This window comes from Xyrauchen texanus, chromosome 9 (genome assembly GCF_025860055.1).
Source record: "Xyrauchen texanus isolate HMW12.3.18 chromosome 9, RBS_HiC_50CHRs, whole genome shotgun sequence".
Taxonomy (NCBI): Eukaryota; Metazoa; Chordata; class Actinopteri; order Cypriniformes; family Catostomidae; genus Xyrauchen; species Xyrauchen texanus.
In genome coordinates this window covers 38,955,869-38,978,664 of record NC_068284.1, presented here as the reverse complement: position 1 = coordinate 38,978,664, position 22,796 = coordinate 38,955,869, and the positions used below count along the sequence as shown (strand labels likewise).

The window sequence follows — 22,796 nt, the reverse complement described above, 5'->3', positions numbered from 1 at the left end:
TTTATTTATGTATTATTATTATTATTATTATTATTTATATACTATTTATAGAGCTTTGTGGTGAGTCTGATCAGTCTAAGAGCCTGGATCTCTGCTCTTTGAACATTTTATAATTATAATTTAATTCGTGTATTGTGAAATTCTAGTCCAAACTGCATTCATTCACTATGGAAATACATTCGTTATCAACGTTCACTTTGTAGCCCTTTGAACAATTTTGTGACAGACAGCGTCTCCTGTACCGACGAGGCTCCGCCTAGAGTCAGTGTGATTGAGGGTATGTGTGTGCGTTGTCGGGGCCTAGCTGCAAAGTTCACATTTGCCAGGCGCATCATCAGAGCTGACGTGGGCCCTACGTGTGCAGCGAGTCGGTCCTCCAATCCACCCGTGACGAGTGACGAGACTCTCTACGTAAAAGTCGGGTAAGTTATTGTAGGCATGTCGACTTGCAGCCAGAGAGGATATGGAGAGAAGCGCAGGAAGACAGAGACATGGCTACTGTTCAATTACTTTGACAGTGTAACAACATGAGATGTATAAAAATGCGCTGCATGAGGGGAGCTGTTCCGGACGTGGTGGTTCATATTCTAACCGCCGGTGAACTACAGAATTGACAATGAAATAATGAAACAACGAAAGTCGTGTAGACTTCAGATTCTGACTGCTTCAAAAAATTCTTAAGAGTTGCTCTGAAAAATAAATAAAATAGAGAAAATAACCTTTTAAACGGCATACAGGGTCAGATAAAATAATAATAAAAAACATTGGGATTGTGTCAGAAGGACGACGTTTGTTCCTCGTATGTGCAAATACAATTCAAAACAAATTGCCTACGTATTTAAAGTTGCTTTTCGCTAGCATGTGTTTATTTCTGAGCCCATGAATGTTTGTATTATGCATGTCTTATCCGCGCGCCAGTACATAAACGCGAGCTGTTCAACGTGCGCGCGCGTTTGTTCTGTCAATCCAACCAGAATATACACTTCATTCAAAAATATAATAAATCTCAAAGTACTAAAGTAATCTTATGAAACATAAGTCCTCATATAATAACAATATACTCTATACAATATAAAATAAAATAAGCATTTAACAAGATATTTTATAAAAAAAATACAAAATACTGTGAACGAAGTAGGCTACATTAAAGGCTGTAATTGGTTTCTGGGGGTGTGCATTTCAAAAATGTATTTTGCTGCAACTGAAGCATGATTGTCCTCCCCCAGTAACAGCAGCATATGATCTGTTTCTGCTGAACTGGAAAACTGTGGCATGAGGTTTGAGAGTTTGTCAAAGTATTTCTCTCTCACCTCTGCAAATATCTCACAGTGTAAATCTCTCTCTCTCCTCTCTCTCTCTCTCTCTCTCTCTCTCTCTCTCTCTCTCTCTTGTTGTGTAAGTTTGTTGTCATGCCAAATATTATTTTAGATCAAATTGTGTTGAATTGATAACATTACATTTAAACCATTAATATATCAAATAAATTACATTTGTATATTTGACTCTATATTATCTAACTGTAGCATATATTTGCCAAAACTCTTGCACATGGATGCAAACTTGTTATTATACATGAATATGAAAAGCGGTCCTGCTCTCAAAACGGTCAAAACTCCAGTTTCTGCAGTTTTCCAGTATCACTTTACATTTGTTAACATTAGTTAACATGAACTAACAATAAACAATAATTTTACAGCATTTATTAATCTTGGTTAATGTTAATTTTAACATATAGTAATACATTGTTAAAATCAAAAGTTGAGTTTGATAACATTAGTTAATGCACTATAAACTAACAATGAAAAATTGTATTTTTACTAAGTAACATAAACAAAGATTAATAAATGCTGCTGTAAAAATATGTTGTTCATCGTTAGTTCATGATACCTCATGTATTACCTAATGTTAACTAGGTAGGGCATGCTCGAACCACTAGATTGGTAAACGTTGGGCTAAAAGGATAGATTACTGCATCAAATGCAGAAGGCCTTTTAAAATCTTTTGACGTCTGAATCTGCAGAGAGCTGACTTTGCATTTCCTCTCTTCACTGTTGCTAGGCTTATCACCATGGAAACTGCAACCATAGCGCAACAGGAAGCTAATGCACCAGAGAAAGCGACAAGTGACATACAGTCCGACTCTGAATCACTCACACAGGTACAAGCCTTACACTAATACAATGTCTGTTCTATCTGTATATTGTTGATATATGAGATTCACAATTGCATTCACCTTTTAAATGTTCCAAAATGTTTCAGAAGAAAGATCTAGAAAAAATTTTCAACATGTAACTTTATTGTAGTGAAAGATATGGTTAAACAGCACTAAACTGACTTTCTCTGTCTCTGTCAGGTGAATGAGGGTGTGGCAGTGGTGTCATTACCTGGTGGACAGACAATTCAGGTGCAGAGAGTCATACAAACAACTCAGGCCTCAGTTATACAGCCACCTCACACACAAACTGTACAGGTACACACATTACTTTATTTAGGGAATGCATTTGAATTGTGCTTAAACGTGATCAATTTAAATATTAACACTAGCAACCCATTTTAATTCTGTAATTTCAGAGTGAATCAGTATATTCAACAAGAAAAAATGTTGGGCAGAACTTGATTTTATCCATCAGGAATTTAATGGATCATGAAAAGTGGGAGTTACATACAGGAGTGGAGCCAGATGGTAGTGAGGGTGGGGGGGTTAAAAAAGTAAGAGAGATTTTGTGACTTCAGCCGATAAGTAGTTTTTTTAGGCGGCGCAAGTTATTACATTTTAATGAAATATTATGAAGCCAGAGGGTGCATCCCAAATCGCACACTTCTGCACTATTCTACGACATTTTGTAGTGTACGTAGTATTTTTCACTGAAAACACAACAAAAAGAAGTTTACTACGAGTACCTGGATGATGCATTTCTTCGACCGAAAAAAAACGTTGTGCAACGTTGGACACTTCATGCACTCAATGGTCACGGCTTGCCCTACGTAGCGGAAGAAGCGAATATATGGGCCGTGATGCTGGTTTAATTAAACAATTGTAATTAAAGGTGAATGTGGCAACTAGCGAAACTTCTGTGAAGACAGCACCTTACAAATGTGAGTTGAACGATTTACCATCATCCCACGCTGTGTGAATGTACATTATTTGAACTATAAATGTTGAATTGAGTTTGGCTAAAGCTAGCGACAATACATCCCAAGCGTTTGAAATGCCACCTCCGTCAGCTGAAAAACAATGAATGCTTCTGTGTAGTAATGTATATTGTACATTCATATTGTATATAGTGCATTTTGGACACAGCTTGACGTTTTTTCCATTTGAAATATCTCTCATAATTTACTCACCCTCATGCCATTTGAGATGTGAGTTCCTTCCTTTATTCTGCTGAACACAAACAAAGATTTTAAGAAGAATATTTCAGTGCTGTAGGTCCATGCAAGTGAATGGTGAACAGACCTTTGAAGCTTTAAAAACCACAAAAGGCAGCATAAAAGAAATCGAATCGGTTACCTAACGTAACCTCGGTTCTCTCTAGATGAGGGAACGAGTATTGCGTAAGCTAGCTTACGCTACGGGAAAGATTAATCTTTTCCGAGATATTGAAGCCAAAAAATTATCCTTAATTTTGTATCCATTGTCAACGCAGTGCAGCAGCTGCATACCTTGAGCGGGCTAGCTAGCGAGCTCATTGGTTGCTCTGCGGCAACTGCTGCAGCCTATAGACGAACTTGAGTGAACTTGCGTCCAATGACGAGCGCCGCGCCGTCACTGTATCAAAGCCCGCCAGAATGGGCGTGGCTAGAGTGCATATAAGCGTAAGTTCGTAGGCTGGAACCCTGGTTTTCATTGAATGAAGCGTAAAATCGCTGCGTGGCGCGAAGCATGGCAGGCTACGCAATACTCGTTCCCTCATCTAGAGAGAACCAAGGTTACGTTAGGTAACCGATTCGTTCTCTTACGAGGTTCTCGCTACGCTATCGAGAGGTTCTCTCGTATGCAAGCTAGCTTACGCTACGGGAACCCATTGTCAACGCCGTGCGCGCCAAGCATCCACTGCATGAGCCCCGGGGTGGGGGGACCCGGGGAGCCCTTGTGAGTGGGGAATAATATTTGGCCGGCAAGAGTGCGGGCCAGTGTGTGTGTAATACATAAGCACATAGTGGGAAGGGAAAGACAGAGCGGCGGTGCCGGTCTGTGTGGAATGTGTCCCGTCAGTGCAGCTCACCAGGGGAGCTGTAGCGTATTAAACCGCTAGTAGTTTTGCCTGCAGGGCGGGCACTTCCAGATTGTAAAATCTGACAAAGGTGGAGGGGGAAGCCCAGCCCGCTGCCACACATACAGGTGAAACTCGGAAAATTAGAATATCGTGCAAAAGTTCATTAATTTCAGTAATTCAACTTAAAAGGTGAAACTAATATATTATATAGACTCATTACAAGCAAAGTAAGATATTTCAAGCCTTTATTTGATATAATTTTGATGATTATGGCTTACAGCTTATGAAAACCCCAAATTCAGAATCTCAGAAAATTAGAATATTACATGAAATCAATAAAAAAAGGATTTTAAATACAGAAATGTCAGCCCTCTGAAAAGTATAATCATGCATATGTACTCAGTACTTGGTTTGGGCCCCTTTTGCATTAATTACTGCCTCAATGCGGCGTGGCATGGATGCTAATCAGCCTGTGGCACTGCTGAGGTGTTATGGAAGACCAAGATGCTTCAATAGCGGCCTTCAGCTCTTCTGCATTGTTTGGTCTCATGTCTCTCATCTTTCTCTTGGCAATGCCCCATAGATTCTCTATGGGGTTCAGGTCAGGCGAGTTTGCTGGCCAATCAAGCACAGTAATACCATGGTCATTGAACCAGGTTTTGGTACTTTTGGCAGTGTGGGCAGGTGCCAAGTCCTGCTGGAAAATGAAGTCAGCATCTCCATAAAGCTTGTCTGCTGAAGGAAGCATGAAGTGCTCTAAAATGTCCCGGTAGACGGCTGCGTTGACTCTGGACTTAATAAAGCACAGTGGACCAACACCAGCCGATGACATGGCTCCCCAAACCAACACAGACTGTGGAAACTTCACACTGGACTTCAAGCATCTTGGATTGTGTGCCTCTCCATTCTTCCTCCAGACTCTGGGACCTTGGTTTCCAAATGAGATGCAAAATTTGCTCTCATCAGAAAAGAGGACTTTGGACCACTGAGCAACAGACCAGTTCTTTTTTTCTTTAGCCCAGGTAAGACGTTTGACATTTGAAGCCCATGTCCAGGACCCGTCTGTGTGTGGTGGCTCTTGATGCAGTAACTCCAGCCTCAGTCCACTCCTTGTGAAGCTCCCCACACATTTGAATGGCCTTTTCCTGACAATCCTCTCCAGGCTACGGTCATCCCTGCTGCTTGTGCACCTTTTTCTTCCACACTTTTCCCTTCCACTTAACTTTCTATTAATGTGCTTTGATACAGCACTTTGAGAACATCCAACTTCTTTTGCAATTACCTTTTGAGGCTTTCCCTCCTTGTGGAGGGTTCCAATGATGGTTTTCTGCACAACTGTCAGGTCAGCAGTCTTCCCCATGATTGTGAATTCAACTGAACCAGACTGAGAGACCATTTAAAGGCTCAGGAACCCTTTGCAGGTGTTTTGGATTAATTAGCTGATTAGAGTGTGACACTTTGAGCCTACAATACTGAACCTTTTCACAATATTCTAATTTTCTGAGATTCTGAATTTGGGGTTTTCATTAGCTGTAAGCCATAATCATCAAAATTATATCAAATAAAGGCTTGAAGTATCTTACTTTGCTTGTAATGAGTCTATATAATATATTAGTTTCACCTTTTAAGTTGAATTACTGAAATTAATGAACTTTTGCACGATATTCTAATTTTTCGAGTTTCACCTGTATGTCGTGAATGGAAATCCCGCTGGACCATGCCCACGAGGAGGCCATGCCTCTAGTGGAGTGAGCCCTAATGCCTAACGGGCATGGTAGGTCTTTTGACGCGTACGCGGCAGCAATAGCGTCCACTATCCATCTAGACAGTGTCTGTTTCGAGGCGGCGGCGACACCTTTGGTGCGCCCTCCCGAACGAAACGAATAGCTGCTCAGAGCGTCTGAAAGAGGCGGAGCGCGCAGTATACAATCTCAGTGCTCTGACTGGGCAAAGGAGATTGGCGTCGCGTTCGCTATCGGATGCTGGCAGCGCCGATAGGGAAATGATTTGTGCTCTGAAAGGAGTACCGATCACCTTGGGGACATAGCTGTGTCTAGGCTTTAAAATGACCTTGGAGTCACTTGGTCCAAACTCAAGACACGCAGCGCTGACAGACAGCGCGTGAAGGTCTCCCACACGTTTAACTGATGACAGGGCAGTTAGAAAAACGGTTTTGAGTGAAAGGTATTTCAAATCCACGGATTGAAGCGGTTCGAAAGGGGGGGCTTTCATAGCTTCGAGAACTACGGAAAGATCCCAGATAGGAACCGATGGGGGCGCGGGGGGTTCATCCTTCTAGCTCCCCTGAGGAAGCGGATGACCAGCTCGTTTTTTCCCAGTGACTGGCCGTGCAGGGGTTCAGCGAACGCCGACGGCCGCCACGCACACTTTGAGCATGGATGGGGATCTGCCCTTATCCAGCAGCTCTTGTAAAAACACGAGCAGCGACGACACCCCACATGTCCGTGGGTCCAGGTCTCTGTCGGTGCACCATTTTGAAAACACAGACCATTTGGACGCATAGAGTCTTCTCGTGGAAGGGGCTCTAGCGTGTATGATAGTGTTTATTACTCCTTCTGGCAAAGTGACGGGTAGTCGTTGATCACCCAGCGCTCTGGGTGGGGATGCCAGATCGTGCCGCGAGATTGAGAGAGGAGATCTGCTCTCACTGGAATGGGCCACGGGGCTGTCAGTGACAGCTGCGTAAGCTCCGGAACCATGTCTGATTCTCCCAGCCGGGCTATGAGGAGCACCGAGTGACGCTGCTTCCTGATCCTCTGCATTACCTGTGGCAATAGCGAGACGGGAGGGAAGGCGTAAAGCGGGCGGTTGGGCCAGTCCTGGGCCAGCGCATCCTCGCTCGAGAAAAATACTGGGCAGTGAGAGTTCTCTTCTGACGCAAAGAGGTCTATCTCTGCTCTGCCGAATATGCTCCATAACTTCTGGACTGTTTGAGCGTGCAGGGACCATTCCCCTGGGGAAATATTGTCTCTGGACAGTCTGTCTGGGCCGTCGTGCAGGTGGCCTGGCACGTGCGTCGCCCTCAGCGAGCGCAGGTGGCACTGGGACCAACTCAGTATGCGTTTTGTCAGATGGAAGAGGTTCCTGGATCTGACACCGCCCTGACGGTTTAGATAGGATACCACAGATCTGTTGTCCAAACGGACCAGGACGTGGTGACCCTGAATGACCGGGAGGAAGCGCACGAGCGCGTACTCGACCGCTATCATTTCCAGACAATTTATGTGAAGGAGCTTTTCCTGAACTGACCATAGGCCAAAAACCGGAGAGCCCTCGCGAGACCGCGCTCCAACCCGTGTTGGACGCGTCTGTCGAGATGACTTTTCGGCGAGATACAGCTCCCATCGTCACTCCCCGCTGATACCATTCGGCCACTGCCCAGGGCTGCAGAGCTGAGATACAGGTCTGAGTCACTATGATCGGCTGGTGGCCCGTGGCCCAAGCCCGGCGAGACGCGCGGGTGATTAGCCAATGCTGAAGCGGGCGCATGCACAGTAAACCCAGCTGAAGTACTGCTGCGGCTGAGGCCATGTAACCTAGCATTCTCTGACATTTTTCAGAGGCGTGAGGCTGTTCATCTGAAAGGACACGGCTAGTCGCTGAACACGGCGCGTGCGCTGTGTAGATAAGCGAGCCGTCATCGCCATGGAGTCTAGTTCTATTCCAAGGAAGGAAATTGCCTGACTGGGCTGTAGTGAGCTCTTGGTCCAATTGACTGCAAGACCCAAACTGTTCAGATGACTGAGGAGAACTGTCCTGTGAGACAGAAGCTCCGTATGTGACTGTGCCAAAATCAGCCAATCGTCCAAATAGTTCAGAATTCGCAAGCCCTGACTCCGCAGGGGTGCGAGCGCCGCATCCATGCACTTCGTGAAAGTACGGGGTGCTAAAGACAGGCCGAACGGAAGGACGGTGTATTGATAAACCTATTGATAAACCTGGCCGTCGAAGGCGAATCTCAAGAATGGCCTGTGACGGGGATTTATCTGAATCTGAAAGTAGGCATCTTTCAGATCGAGAGAAATAAACCAGTCCCCTGGCGCAACATGCGCGAGGAGTTTCCTGATTGTAAGCATTTTGAACGGTCTTTTTGCGAGCACCTTGTTCAGAACCCTGAGATCTAATATTGGTCTGAGGCCGCCGTCTTTCTTGGGGACAAGAAAATAACGGCTGTAAAACCCCGACTCGCTCAGAGAAGGTGGCACTCTCTATGGCCCTTTGCACAGAAGGTTTGCTATTTCTGAACGAAGCATGCAGGCTGCTTCCGTGTTCACAGTAGTTTCGAGCACGCTCTGAAGCCGGGAGGGTGGCGATCGAACTGTAGCAAATAGCCCTGTTTTATTGTGCTTAACACCCATTTGGATATCCCTGGGATAGCTTTCCACGCTTTGAAGCATAACGCTAGAGGGTGAATGGCCAAGTCGCCCTGATTGCCGCACACAGCGAGCTGAACAGAATGTGTGAGCGCTTACTGTGCTTATGCATGACTGCTCGCAGACAGCAGGGACAGGCTGTTCTGTGAGTGACTTCCGATTGAGGTGAATGGGGAAAGAGTCACATCTGTGAAGTGATGCGCGAGCATAGTCACGGGCATGGGACTTACATACAGAGAGGTGTTTGCTGGCCGTGTGACAGAGCGGGCAGAGAAGGGGCACGCGCACGGATTCGTGGGCGCGCTTATTGACTCTAACACTCGAGCTGGCTGTGCCCGCTTTATGTGAGTGGGCTCTGATAGGGACACGGAAGTGTAATGCTTGTGTGTAGGGGTGAACACTGGATTGTGGGCACATTTTCTACACATAAGGCATGTTTGCTTTTTACAAGATTTCTTTGGGTCGCCGTGAAAACGGCATTTGAGTGCAGGCAAGCGGGCAGTATCACCGGCTTGTTGGCTGCTGAATCCACCACTGCAGTAGCCTGAGAGAAGGGGACTGACAGGGGGCGAAGCTTTGACGGTGGTCCGGCCGCGGCGGGACTGAGCCGTCATTTCCTCAACAAAGCTAGGAGAACTTTGGTTGCTCAGGTTTCAGCGCAATCTTAGGCCGAGGCCCGCGGGGGGGCGGCGGTCTGCGGCGGCTGTCTGAGCGCGTTCTAGAGAGCTCTAGAGAGCTCGGCGTGGAGTTCCGGCAGGAAGGGAGCGGCCCGGGCCGCGGGCGCCGCGCGGCTCTGAAGAAAGCAGCCGTCGAGTCTGTTGGGAGCCAGAGGGCGGTGACCACTCGAGCCCGAGGCGGTCGACGGCCTGTGTGAGGAGGCGCGTTAGTTCTTCCTCGACTCCGGCGCGGGTCCTGCTGGATTCCTGGGCCGAGGAGGAGGCTTGGGAGCCTGACCACTCCTCGCTGTCCGAAGCCATGATGGAACAGCAGCCCTTATCCTCCGCCTCGTCATCCGAGATGGCAACAGTGCGGCCGCCGGCGGCAACTGCGCGTCCCGGGGGCGGGAGGGTGAAAGCGAGGCTCGAGGGAGAGGCTCCGGCGAGGTAGTCGCTTCTAACACCGGTTCCGGCAGCCTTTGGGAGCGGCGCTTCTTTCTGCGCGGCGAAACGAAAGGCGGCGCGGCGGCTTCGGTTTTGAGTGCTTCGAGTTGAGCCCGCAGGGTCGACATCGGAAGCTCCTCGCAGAGGTCGCATCCGTCGTCAGCGAGGGCGAGCTCTGCATGTTCCAGTCCCAGGCAGAGAGCGCAGATGAGGTGGCGGTCTCTGGCGCTGAGAGGGGCGAGGCATCTTTAAAAAGACGCTCGTTGCTCTTTTTGTGAAGTTCGCTGAGGAACTAGCTTGCTCTAAAAAGGATACGTCGCCGGATGGCGTAGCTCGCAGGATGGCTGAAGGTGGCGAAGACGGCCAGCTTCTTCGAGCGCTGTCCAAGCTTGCTAGATGCCCCTCGAACGGCAACGCGGCTTCTGCAGTTCAGAGATGCGAAGAGCTTCGCTGAATAGATGAAAATCGGGGTTCCAGCCTACGAACTTACGCTTATATGCACTCTAGCCACGCCCATTCTGGCGGGCTTTGATACAGTGATGGCGCGGGCGCCTGTCATTGGACGCAAGTTCACTCAAGTTCGTCTATAGGCTGCAGCAGTTGCCGCAGAGCAACCAATGAGCTCGCTAGCTAGCCCGCTCAAGGTATGCAGCTGCTGCACTGCGTTGACAATGGATACAAAATTAAGGATAATTTTTTGGCTTCAATATCTCAGAAAAGATGAATCTTTCCCGTAGCGTAAGCTAGCTTACGCAATACGAGAGAACCTCTCGTAAGAGAACCATATGACTCCAGTAGTTACATCCATGTCTTCAGAAGTGATATGATAGGAGTGGTTGAGAAACAGTTCAATATTTAAGTCCTTTTTTAAATAAATCTCCACTGTCATTTTCACATTCTGTCACATTTTAAAGTGAAATTGAAAGACATAAATATTGATCTGTTTCTCACAAACACCTTTCATATCACTTTTGAAGACATGGATTTAACCACTGGAGTTGTGTGAATTACTTTTATGTTGCCTTAATGTGCTTTTTTTGTCTTCAAAGTTCTGGTCACCATTCACTTGCATTGTATGGACCTACAGAACTGAGATATTCTTCCAAAAATCTTTGTTTGTTTTCAGCAGAAGAAAGAAAGTCATAGACATCTGGGAAGACATGAGGGTATGTAAATGATGAGAGAATTTAATTTTTTGGCTGAACTATCCCTTTAAGCCCTTCAAACACAATCCAGTTATTCATTTACCTGTTCCTTGACCTGGAGACTAACCAATCACATCATGGACAGTTAGAGCTGCAACCAATCACAGGGCATGTTTAACCTTCCTGGGATTAATGGGATAAAGAAGAAGATGCAGACTGACATAGTAACAAGCAGAGTGAGACTAGCAGTATGTAGCAGTAATGAGATTTGAGTTGCTCCATGTAAGAGTCCATTATGCATCTGATCTTCTTGCACACACACACACACACACACACACACACAAAGCTTACGTCAGACAAATCAAATCTACTCAGGAGAAGATATAAGACTAACGATCACTTGGCACATTGATATATAATGTAATGTCGAATTCATTTAATATTTATTTTGTTTACAGTGCTTTTTTATAAGGCTGGAATGACATTATTTATTTGGACATGTGTGGATATTTTCAGGTAGCTGCTAATGGTGGCTCAGGTACAACACCATCAGATCCTCAGAAGAGGAGGGAGATTCTGTCCAGACGACCTTCTTATAGGTCAGCTCAATGTTGAGTAACCAATCAAACATATTTGTTACCTCTTAAAGAGATAGTTTACCCAAAAATGAAAATTGGCAAAAAATGTACTCACCCTCATGCCAACTCAGTTGTGTATGACTTTCTGCTGAACACAAAAAAAGTTTTTTAGAAGAAAATCTCAGCACTGTTGTTCCGTTAGATGCAAGTGAATGGTGGCTAGAAATTTGAAGCTCCAAAAAAGACATAAATAATACATAAAAGTAATCCATAAGACTCCAGTGGTTTAATCCAAGTCTTCTGAAGCGATATGAAAGGTGTGGGTGAGAAAAAGATAAATATTTAAGTCCTTTATTACCATAAATTCTCCTCAATTGATCTGTTTCTCACCCACATCTATCATTTCACTTCTGAAGATATGGATTTAACCACTGGTGTCTTTGTGCCTTTATGTACTTTTTAAACCTTCAAAGTTTTGGTCACCGTTCACTTGCATTTTATGGATCTACAGAGCTGAGATATTCTTATAAAAATCTTTGTTTGTGTTCTGCAGAAGAAAGAAAGTCATATACATCTGGGATAGCATAAAAATGAGTAAATGATGAGAGAATTTACATTTTTGGGTGAAATGTCCCTTTATGCTTAAGTGTGAATTTGCATTTTTGTAATCCACTGTCCTGATGACCAAGTCAAATGCACATTGACGATATTTACTAATAGGTTTAATATTTACTGTAAGGCTTTTACTAGTTTTGCTTGTTTCTTTAAAAAAAATATTACAAGTTTTTTATTTGTGTATGTTCAGGAAAATTCTTAATGAGTTGTCATCAGATGTGCCTGCTGTGCCAAAGATTGAGGAAGAGGACAATGTGGAGGAGGAAGCCCCAACCACCTCCAGTGTTGCTACGGTGACAGCACCATCTTCAATTTACCAGACCAGCTCAGGGCAATACAGTATGTCTCAATTTATTACTTATTAACTATTATCTCTTCATTCAGCAGGCAGAATTAACCTGTCAGGAATTACTAGATGGTCGACCGATATCGGATTTTAACTTAGTGGAAAACGAAGATAACCGATTAACCTGCGATTTATTGAATGTCAAAAAAAACTCATAGTCTCTCCTTACTGAGGCAAGAAAATAATCTAAATTGAAATAAATCCCAGATTCAGTTTATTGTGCAGCTAAGTTCCAAATAATAACCATAATAATGCAGGACTTTTAACTATAAACAAGTCTGGAAAAAAAGAATAATAAAAAACTAGTCGATCTCTTGTAATTTCTCACAAAATGATGGTATTTTTGAAAATTTTTGTTCAATAAATTTTTTTATCCTGGTGGTTTAGCAGCACTAACATTAACATATTTAAGACAAACAGTCCAGTTAGTGCCTAGGTAGCTCAGCATGTATTTACACTGACTACCAACCCTGGAGCTGTGAGTTCGAATCCAGGGTGTTTTGAGTGACTCCTGCCAGGTTTCATAAGCAAACAAATTGGCCCAGTTGCTAGGGAGGGTAGAGTCACATGGGGTAACCTCCTCGTGGTCTTGATTAGTGGTTCTTGCTCTCAATGGGGTGCCTCGTAAGTTGTGGATGGATTGCTGAGAGTAGCATGAGTCTCCACCTTCTGTGAGTCTCCGCAGTTTCATGCACAGCGAGCTACGTGATAAGGATTGACTGTCTCAGAGGCAACTCCTAAACTCTTTATTTTTTGTATCTGCTCAGTTGCAATCACTCAGGGTGGAGCAATACAGCTGGCAGGGCCTGGAGGAGAGGCCTTGCAGGGGGTTCAGGCTTTGACTCTTCCAAGCTCTGCCAGACCGCAGCCTGGGGCAACTATTCTGCAGTATGGGTCCCAGCCCGGAGACCCTGGACAACAGCTACTGCTGTCTGCTGGACAGGTGCTCGTTCAGGGTAAGACGCTGGAACACAGTCTGTATTTCATAATCACACACACCAATACATTCTGCATTGATAATCTGATATTTAAATTCTAATTTAAACCTGGAAATAAATAGAATGGTTTAAGATTTTGAAAAATTTAAAATAAAGAAACAATATGATATAAAATAAAGAAGTTTTTATTTCTAGGTCACTCAAATAAAAACCTTTATGCACAAAAGGTCAGATTTCCTTGCTTCCTTTGAATCACACAAGATGCTCTTTGAAGAATTCTCAAATCATGCTAGCATAACATGGATCATTTTGCACAAACTTGTAAAGTCCATGCCCGCTCCAGTGCATGCTGTCATTATGGAAAAAGGGGGACATAAATAAATTAAATTATTAATAATTTCTGAAATGAATTATATTTTTTCATTTCAATCTTTCTCTCAAATATGCTCATCATTTAATTTGCAATGAAAACATTATTTAGAAAAATTCTAAATAGAAGCATTTTCACTAGTGGTCTCATAATTTTGGGCCTCATTGTATACTGCTGGAGCAAAACTATACAAAACATGCCATACATCTAATAGAAAATCAATTTTCCTGTACACTTGTAATAAGATGATTTAATCTCAACCACATCATTCCTCTTCTATTGTTTCTAAAATCAGTAATACAAAAATAGATAAAGGTTGTTGTTGTTGTGTTATACAAATTGTAATTTCCTTTTTTGCAGCAATGATAAAAACGCTAAACAAATTAACAATGTGTCTGCATGTACTAATGTATGTTTGCTTATACAATGACCTGATTATGAAGACAAACTAAACCCAGGTTGCATTGTGGGAAACTTGTTGGACTTGTTTTATTTCTTTCCTAAAGTGACAATCTTAGCAGCAAACGTTTATAAGAACAGAGCAAAACTGGTTAAATCTGTTGTGATGAGGTTGACAGACTTGACAAACTAAGGTTGGAAATGTTCTCGATTTGCACAAATAATGATTACAAATATGGATATATATATACAACTGTGAACTTTAAAGTACACATTTAATACTAATGCTATTGTTTCTAGAAAAGTCTAATCTTTAAGTTGTCTGTGAATGTGTATGTGTGTGTTTGGCTGGACTCATTATAAAACTACAAATTAAGATTTTTTTATATACAGCATGTTTAAAGATGTATTTAGTAAAATTGTAATATGAGGACTTCGGAATTAAAATCCCAGATCAAAAGTTCTAATAATTGAAAACAGATTGAAATGCTTCATATTATTTGACACCTGTTACCACAGTCATAATACATGTTTGTGTTCCATTTGAATTTATCATCCACATGAAATCAGTGTGATAAGATAACTAGTGTATGTTTGTGGTTGTAGATGGCAATTCAAGAAGTTATTAATTAATTAAATTGTTTGTTCTGAAATACTCCCCTCGCCCCCGCTATTTAAATCTAAGTGATAGTTTGCCCAATAATAACAAATTTGTCATCATTTACTCACCCTTGTATGACTTTCTTCTGTAAAACACAAAAAGGAGATGTTAAGCAGAATGTTGCCATCATTCACCATTCATTTTCATTGGATGGAGAGAAAAAAATGAATGGTGACCGAGGCCAACAGTCTGCCTAACATCTATTGTGCGCCTTCATTTTTTATTACAAGCTTGTGTATTCTTTCACTAACACACATACACATGGGTGTGGGGAGGGCATTCTTCAGATACAGCGTGTTATTTCCCTGTGAGTCTGCAGTGATGTCATAGTGATGTCAATGCCCTTAATAGTAATCTGACTGACAGAGAAGAGAGAGAGAGAGGGAGGGACGGTTAAAGGCAAAAGTGTCACAACACAAACTAAGAGTCAGAAAGAGTGTATGAGAGAGAGTAACTGCACTGAGGACTGAGGGAGAAGCAGTCAGTGAACTATTTGGAAGGAAAAGAGAGAGTTTTCAGGATAAAGAGGACATACAGAAGATAGTGCTTATAAAAATCCCAACTGGAGTACTACAGCATAGAAATGGCAGTGACTGGGGAAGAGACAGAGTCAGGTGATAGAGAGAGTGTGTGTTTGTGTGTGTGTGTGTATATTTTATGCAGGAAAGTTAGTGTGGCACTGATGTTAGATTAATGTACTTGTTTCTGTCCGTGGTTATATTTGATTCATAAATAAAGCAAATAATGTTGTTTAAATTTATAAAAATGCATAAAGTTTTCTGGTTAGGGTTAGGGAGGGTTAGGGTAGTCTTTAATGGGTAGTGTTAGGATATGTGTGTGCATGCGTGTGTGTGTGTGTGTGTGTATATATATATATATATATATACAGCACTGTGCAAAAGTTTTAGGCACTTGTGAAAAATGTTGCATAGTGGGGATGTCTTCAAAAATAATGACATAAATAGTTTTCTTTTATCACTTAATGTCATACAAAGTCCAGTGAACATAAAATAGCTAAATCAACATTCAGTGTGACCAAATTTGCGATTAAAACAGCACAAATTCTCCTAGGTTCACCTGGACACAGTTTTTCTTGGTTGTTGGCAGAAAGGATGTTCCAAGCTTCTTGGAGAATTCACCACAGTTTTTCTATCTCTCAATTGCTTCTGTCTCTTTATGTAATCTCAGACTGACACGATGTTCAGTAGGGGGCCTTGTGGGGGCCATAACATCTGTTGCAGGGCTCCCTGTTCTTCTATTCTAATCTTTTCTATTTGCAAAAGTAATGATTGGGAGTCTAACGTTTATATTTCCTATTGACACACTAAAGCTGAAGATATAAATAACCATTTTGAGACGACTGCTTATGTGCCTAAGACTTTTGCACAGGACTGTATATATATATATATATATATATATATATATATATATATATATATATATATATATATAATGTATTTTGTCATTTAAGTTAGTTGCATTTAAAGATGAAAAAGGTATTTATTGTTTTTTAACTGAATATAATAATACAAATAGTAAAAATAGAACATGTACATAACTTAGTACACACTTTGAGACTGTGCATGTTTTGCCACTTTTTGGTCTGTGGTTAAAAATGTTCCCTCAGTCACAAACACACACACTCATTGAAACACTGCTTCTGTTTACAAAATTAGGCTGCAAATTCTGCATGCCTTTTCACACACGAAGTTAGATAAAGGGACAAAAGCAGAGAGAGAATGAGGGGGGAGGGAGGGGTTTTCTGTTGACGTCAGTCTGTTTCCTGGAAGTGGGCCGAAGCCGACAGAGAGAGAGGGAATCGGGTGGGGGTTTGGGCAACGACGCACGCAGTGACGGCAGCATTTTGTCACATAGTCTGATTACACACTAACACAAACATCCAGTTTGTTTAAAGGACATATATTTCTGATTTACTGCTGTTTGGGAATAGTGTCTTATAGCTGTAATAAAACTGTACTGTAACAGTGACCTTGTGTTGTACTTAATTTTATTTCATATTAAGTATTTTTTAAATATTACTAACATTATTTTAATCTCTTTATAACAAAATTGGTTGTGTTTAGGTTGTGTGTGCAATCTTTTATGTAACTGCTCATTATTTTGGATTCATTACATAAACTAATTAGTCCAGTTGGACCAGCACTTTTAAGCCTGGTTACAAGTAGAGGTCACATCTTATTGGTTCACTCTAGTGTTTCATTCCTCTTTATTGGTCAGATTAAACGTAATTTCTGTTCCAGTTTTGCAGCACCAAACAGAATTGCAAAAATTATGATTGTTCCCAAAGATACGGAAGCCTTCTGAGGACATAAAATAAGTTGTGTCTTGAAGGGATAGTTCACCGAAATATGAAGATTCTCTCATCGTTTACTCACCCTCATGTCATCCCAGATGTGTATGACTTTCTTTTTTCTGCTGAACACAAACAAAGATTTTTAGTAGCATATCTAATGCAAGAGAATGGTGGCCGGAATTTTGAAGGTCCAAAAAGTACATTATGTCAGCTTAAAAGTAATCCATATGACTCCAGTTGTTAAATCCATGTCTTCTGAAGCGATAGGTGTGGGTGAGAAACCAATAAATATTTAAGTACTTTTTTACTATAAGTCTCCTCCCTGCCCAGTAGGTGGCGATTTACAAGAAGAATGTGAATTGCAAAAACAAAAGACAATGTGGAAGTGAAAGTTGAGATGTATAGTAAAAAAGGACTTAAATATTGACCTGTTTCTTACACACACTTCACGAGTGTGTTTGCCCATATAATCTTTAAGCTATTAAGGTTAAACTTATTTGGCTTGCTGTCCACGGAGGGGCTCGATGAAGCAGCTTCAACTCGAGCTCTGAAGTACCTCTGAAGGGTGAACTATCCTTTTCACTTGACCTTGTTCAACATAGTCTCATGCCAATTTCATGACAAGATATCATGCGACTTGGCTTGGATGAAAAAGTCCCATTGAGACCAATTGACAGAATTTCTAAGAAATGCATCAGATTTTAGTTATTCTCCTATCCAACACTTTTTTAGAAAAGGAAATTTTATTGAACAAATTTGGTTATTTATTCCATATTTGTTTATGTAATACAAATTACTGATGCATATCAATAACCTGTAATACGCTTTCTTCGTTCATATCATACCAAAACTTGAAGTTGACTTATTATTTGATGTTATTGATGTTATATATCTTTTTAAAATCACGGTAAGGTTTAGAGTTTTGAGTAAAGAGAAAGACTTTATGGTTAGGTTTGAGTTAAGGGGTTAAAATGTGGAAAAATTAGTTATTGGTTGTTTATTTGTACCCAACTTGCATACGATTTTGCCATCTCGTGCCAATATTACAGATTGTCATGAGACCAGTTTTGTTTATTGCCAATTTACATGTCCATATTAAGCATTGTGTTCAAATTAACCAGTTAAACTTTTTTTTCTTTTTTTTTTAAAAATGTGTGCATCTTACTCATAAAATCATTTCCTCTGTGTCTGTTCATTTGTGAGTTTTATGGTTACAGATCAATCCATAAAATATTTCATGTTCCCTAATTAGTTATGGATTATCTGTCGAATAACATTTACATTTTTGTGTATTTGTGCATGTAGCTGCCACAGGAGACATGCCAGCATATCAGATCCGCTCCCCGTCGTCAGGACTACCGCCAGGTGTTGTTATGGCAGCATCTCCGGGTGCAATGCACAGCCCGCAGCAGAATGCAGAGGAGGTCACACGCAAGAGGGAAGTCCGCCTGATGAAGAACAGGTACCTGATACACACTTGATATTGCCCTTGTGTGGAGTAAAATTTGCTCGCAAGCTATAGTGATGACTGATTTGTGTGCAGATTGTTCTTTTGAGTCTTTTTTATTATAATCTTTCAATGAATCACTTCACAAATCATTAATCATTAATTATTAATTAAATAAAACAAATTAATCCAATAATAATATATTATATAAGAATAAAATATCAGAATAAAATGACTTGATTTACACTTGTACACCTTTGTTACACCTGCTGTGTTCCTGGTCAATAATGACCGGCCATTGGAAATGAATGGATAAGACTACAAAATACAGAAATATTTCGTGTTCAGGAGCATCCCAATCCTTTAGATGAGCACATAGGTGGATGTGCTCATCTTTGTGCACACACAAAGTCCTCAGATGCACACGCACACACACACACACACACACACACACACACACACACACACACACACACACACACACTCTTGAATGCTCTTTTGTGTATTATCTTCCATGTACACTCTTTGAGGAATATTTCAAGATCTTCTTATCATATTATGTTGTGTGTCTCAAAAAGACACTCCTGTTTATTATATTTATGTGTGTCTGTGGGAATTTCATACAGTAATACTCACTCCAGTTTGGCCTCTGAGTGAAGCATTTAAAACATTGAGACCTTTCCAGTGATATATAACACATTGCTATCTCATGTTTTGTATGTTTTTACCAACTCTGAATATTGTTGTTGTGATAACAAATTTGCATATTATGAGAACAGTTTTCATTTGTCAGAAAATTAAAAAGCAGTCTTTCAAAATTGGTAGGGTAAGCTATATGCATTGTAAAGTCCAGATAGCTTTACAATTACACCTATTTTGTTTAGATAAAGCTAGTGGTTATTAATTTAATACATGATAATTGTTTATTATATTTTTATTCTGCAGGGAGTGCCCCCTAAATGCAATAACTTTGTATAATATATGCAATATAACAGATTTATTAACAATGTTAGTGGGCCGGTCATTTTTGACCAGGAACACAAACGGTGTTAAGATTAACAAACACAAGGTTTAAAAAAATGACAGGAAAGTTCATGGTAATTATTTGGTTAAAATAGGTATGTTTGTGTTTGTCCTTTTATTTATGTTGTAGAGAGGCAGCGCGTGAGTGTCGCAGAAAGAAGAAAGAATATGTGAAGTGTTTGGAGAATCGTGTTGCTGTGCTGGAAAACCAGAACAAAACTCTCATAGAGGAACTCAAAGCTCTAAAAGACATCTACTGCCACAAGCCAGAATAACACACTCACAAACACTGCTGAAAGACTGATTTACAGACTACTTTTGTCTTCTTCTTCGCCTGGATTTGATGTTTTTTGTTCATTCGATTGGCCAAATATTTCTGTAAGAAGTTGCTAACATTGCTTTGAGGATGCTGAGGTCTACTGCTACCTGCTTCTTAGGCCTGTTTCACACAGCATGCAAAAGCAGCATGTATTTATTTGGGGTATTTATTTCAGCACTATAAACTTATTTATCAACACAATCTTTTAAAATATTGACTTGTATGAAGCAACAGAAAATACTGGAACAAACTGCTCACCCATTATTTGAAAGAAGACATCTGTTATTAAAACTAATTCTCAATTTAGTAATAAAAAATCACATAATTTTCTGTTTAGAGCCGAAGATTTCTTACGCAGCAAGTCAGTGACTTGGCAGTGCGATACTGCGGATATTGTTGGCTTTTGTATGATGAATTTCTTATGTTCCTCATGTAATTCATTTTGGATAAAAGTGTCTGTTAAATGAGTAAATGTAAATGTATGAAAGCACAACTCAATCGTTGCTAATTCGCTGATGTGAAACAAGCCTTATCCTTTCTCTTTCTGTCACACACACACACATTCATGTAAAGATAGATAAAGGATTATATTATTGCTGTTTTCTGTGTTTCAAAGAAACTGGAACTCCTCATTGAAATGTGTTGATAAATGAATTGGTGTTTTTCATTTTTTAAATGGTTGAAATGAAAGAAAAGTTTATTAATAAGCGTTATTTTTCAAGTTGTCTCCACAAAGCATTTTTTTCTATGGATGTTTTGTCAATTTGTTTGAGTAAGCAACGGATAAATTGAACTTGTGTTTTAAGATGTTAATTAGCAGTTATAATGGATGAATGTAACAATAACTGAATACTGACCTGTTGCTTTACTAAGATGAAACAAAAAAGAAAAGGTGTAGCTCTGAACAGTACGGCAGATTACATAATGCTGACATTATGCTTATGACTGCTCATAACACCCTTAATTATATCTCTCTCACACACTCTTTTATCCAAAGCAGCTTAAAAATGAAGAAACATACAGTACTAACACCAGCACATCTTTGTCAATAACCTAGAATCTCCACACACAAAAATTGTGTAACATTGTAATGAAGAATACTTACTTATTGAGAAATATTTCTATTGATGTAAGAATGTATATTTTTTACAATTCTCTTTAATATGTTTTTCTTTCATTGTTTATTATTATTTTAAAGCAAAGAGGCATTTGTGGGTTATTTAGTGCACATTCTCTGAATCAGACAGGTGGCATTAACGCTCTTATTTCAACTATTGGGATGTTTGTGTGTCTTCTGTTCTTCAAACTATGCTTGTCATGACCTCATCTTCACTTACAGCCAGTTGCGTTTCTGTGTTTTTATTAAATATTTTATGTAGTCAGAAATTGTAAACATAAATTGAATATTGTTTAATATTTAAATAGTAGATGTTAATATAAACACAGATTATATCCCCTTCTCATCCTTAACACTGTACAGAACTCTGACATTTATATTTAATAAAATATTTTTTATAAATGTACGTAATATGCTTACAAGTTTACGATGAAACCTGCAATATGAGAAGCACTATTGTTGTTTTTTTTGTGTGTGTCTTTGGTCTATAGCAAAGTATGTTGCAGACGTCTTTTAATTACAAAATTACTCAAACACATACATGCAGTATAGACCTCTCTTATTCACACACACACACACACACACACACGCAAAGTATCTCAGTCTCTTATGGCAAGAAACGTCTCTGTTACAAACGTAACCTCGGTTCCCTGAGACAAAGGGAACAAGACACTGTGTGCTAACGCATATGGGGAGTGTCCTTCCACATGACCCAGTTGAAACCTCTCTATTATAACGCCAATATTCTAATATAGGCTATGGTGTTTGAGCCCAGGTGCGAAGCTGTTCACTATAAAAGCAGGTACGCAAACACTACCTCAGAATTTTCTGACTGCGGGACAAGGAGTGCAGCATAGATTGCACTTCAAAAGAACTCTGAGTCTTGTAGTGTGGCCAATGTTCACAATGTCACGTTCCCTTTGTCTCAGGAAATCGAGGTTACGTACGTAACCGAGATGTTCCCTTATGACTCAGTATACTTGGCACTGAGTGCTAATGCATATAGGGAACAGAATCCCATCATGCCACACTACACGACATAACCTTCCAGAGAGGAAACATGAGGCCGGCGACCGACATGAGTATGCCGCAAGTGAGTGACCCTCATGTTGGGCCAAGAATGGAGCACTCAGAATGAATATGAACTATAGTCATACAGTATGAATTAACCCCTTCACGAACCTAGTCGGGAAGGAAGTTTATTTACAGTAGATACACACACAATATACAATAGCTTTATAAGGATACACAACTCCTGCCATAGCGCTGCAGGGAATCAGGATGCTGAAGTGGCCCGTTCACCAGCGAAGCATCAAGTGGTGAGGCAGAGTGATGTTCGCCAGGGCACTGCAGGGGAGTGGAAAGTCTTCTCGTTGCTAAGATGATCCCGCCCGCTGACTCGTGTAGTCGACGGCGAAACAGTAGAAGGCTCCTTGACGAGAGATGAATCACTGTCTTCAGGCAAGAAAATTAAGAGGAATGGTGTTTGCACACCTGCTTTTATAGCGGACAGCTTCATGCCTAAAAAGGCAGGGCTCAAACACCATAGCCAATATAAGAATATTGGCATTATTGTAGAGAGATTTCAACTAGGTCGTGTGGAAGGACACTCACCATATGTGTTAACACACAATGTCAAGTGTACTGAGTCGTAAAGGAACTAACACACATGCACTCACACAAGTCTACACTTGAATGTAAAAGTATATTTTCAAACATCCTCATTCCAACAGTGTGACCTTGATACATTTGTTTTGTCTCAGAATTGTATGTTCTGCAAGACATTCTCAAAAATACAGTAAATAAAGACTTT

General features: G+C 41.0%; 1 protein-coding gene across 3 annotated transcripts; it reads left to right on the top strand.

The window, feature by feature from the left end:
• The first annotated feature begins 305 nt into the window (after positions 1-305).
• Positions 306-22,796, top strand: LOC127649770 (cAMP-responsive element modulator-like). Of its 3 annotated transcripts, none has more exons than XM_052135002.1 (8): positions 306-422; positions 2,059-2,158; positions 2,354-2,470; positions 11,373-11,455; positions 12,240-12,388; positions 13,163-13,351; positions 18,383-18,539; positions 19,678-22,796. In XM_052135002.1, exons 2-8 carry the CDS (start codon positions 2,069-2,071, stop codon positions 19,820-19,822), a joined length of 930 nt encoding a protein of 309 aa, XP_051990962.1. In that variant the 5' UTR covers positions 306-422; positions 2,059-2,068; the 3' UTR covers positions 19,823-22,796. The 3 variants fall into 3 exon arrangements, with proteins under 3 accessions (XP_051990962.1, XP_051990961.1, XP_051990963.1); XM_052135001.1 differs by lacking the exon at positions 306-422 and adding an exon at positions 466-597; XM_052135003.1 differs by lacking the exons at positions 306-422; positions 2,059-2,158; positions 2,354-2,470; ... (1 more) ...; positions 12,240-12,388; positions 13,163-13,351 and adding an exon at positions 15,156-15,377.

Coding starts and splice junctions, on each gene's coding strand:
- LOC127649770 (XM_052135001.1), top strand. CDS start 533: ATGTATAAAAATGCGCTGCATGAGGGGAGCTGTTCCGGACGTGGTGGT. Junction 12,389..13,162: donor GACCAGCTCAGGGCAATACA/GTATGTCTCAAT, acceptor GTATCTGCTCAG/TTGCAATCACTCAGGGTGGA. Junction 13,352..18,382: donor TGGACAGGTGCTCGTTCAGG/GTAAGACGCTGG, acceptor TTGTGCATGTAG/CTGCCACAGGAGACATGCCA.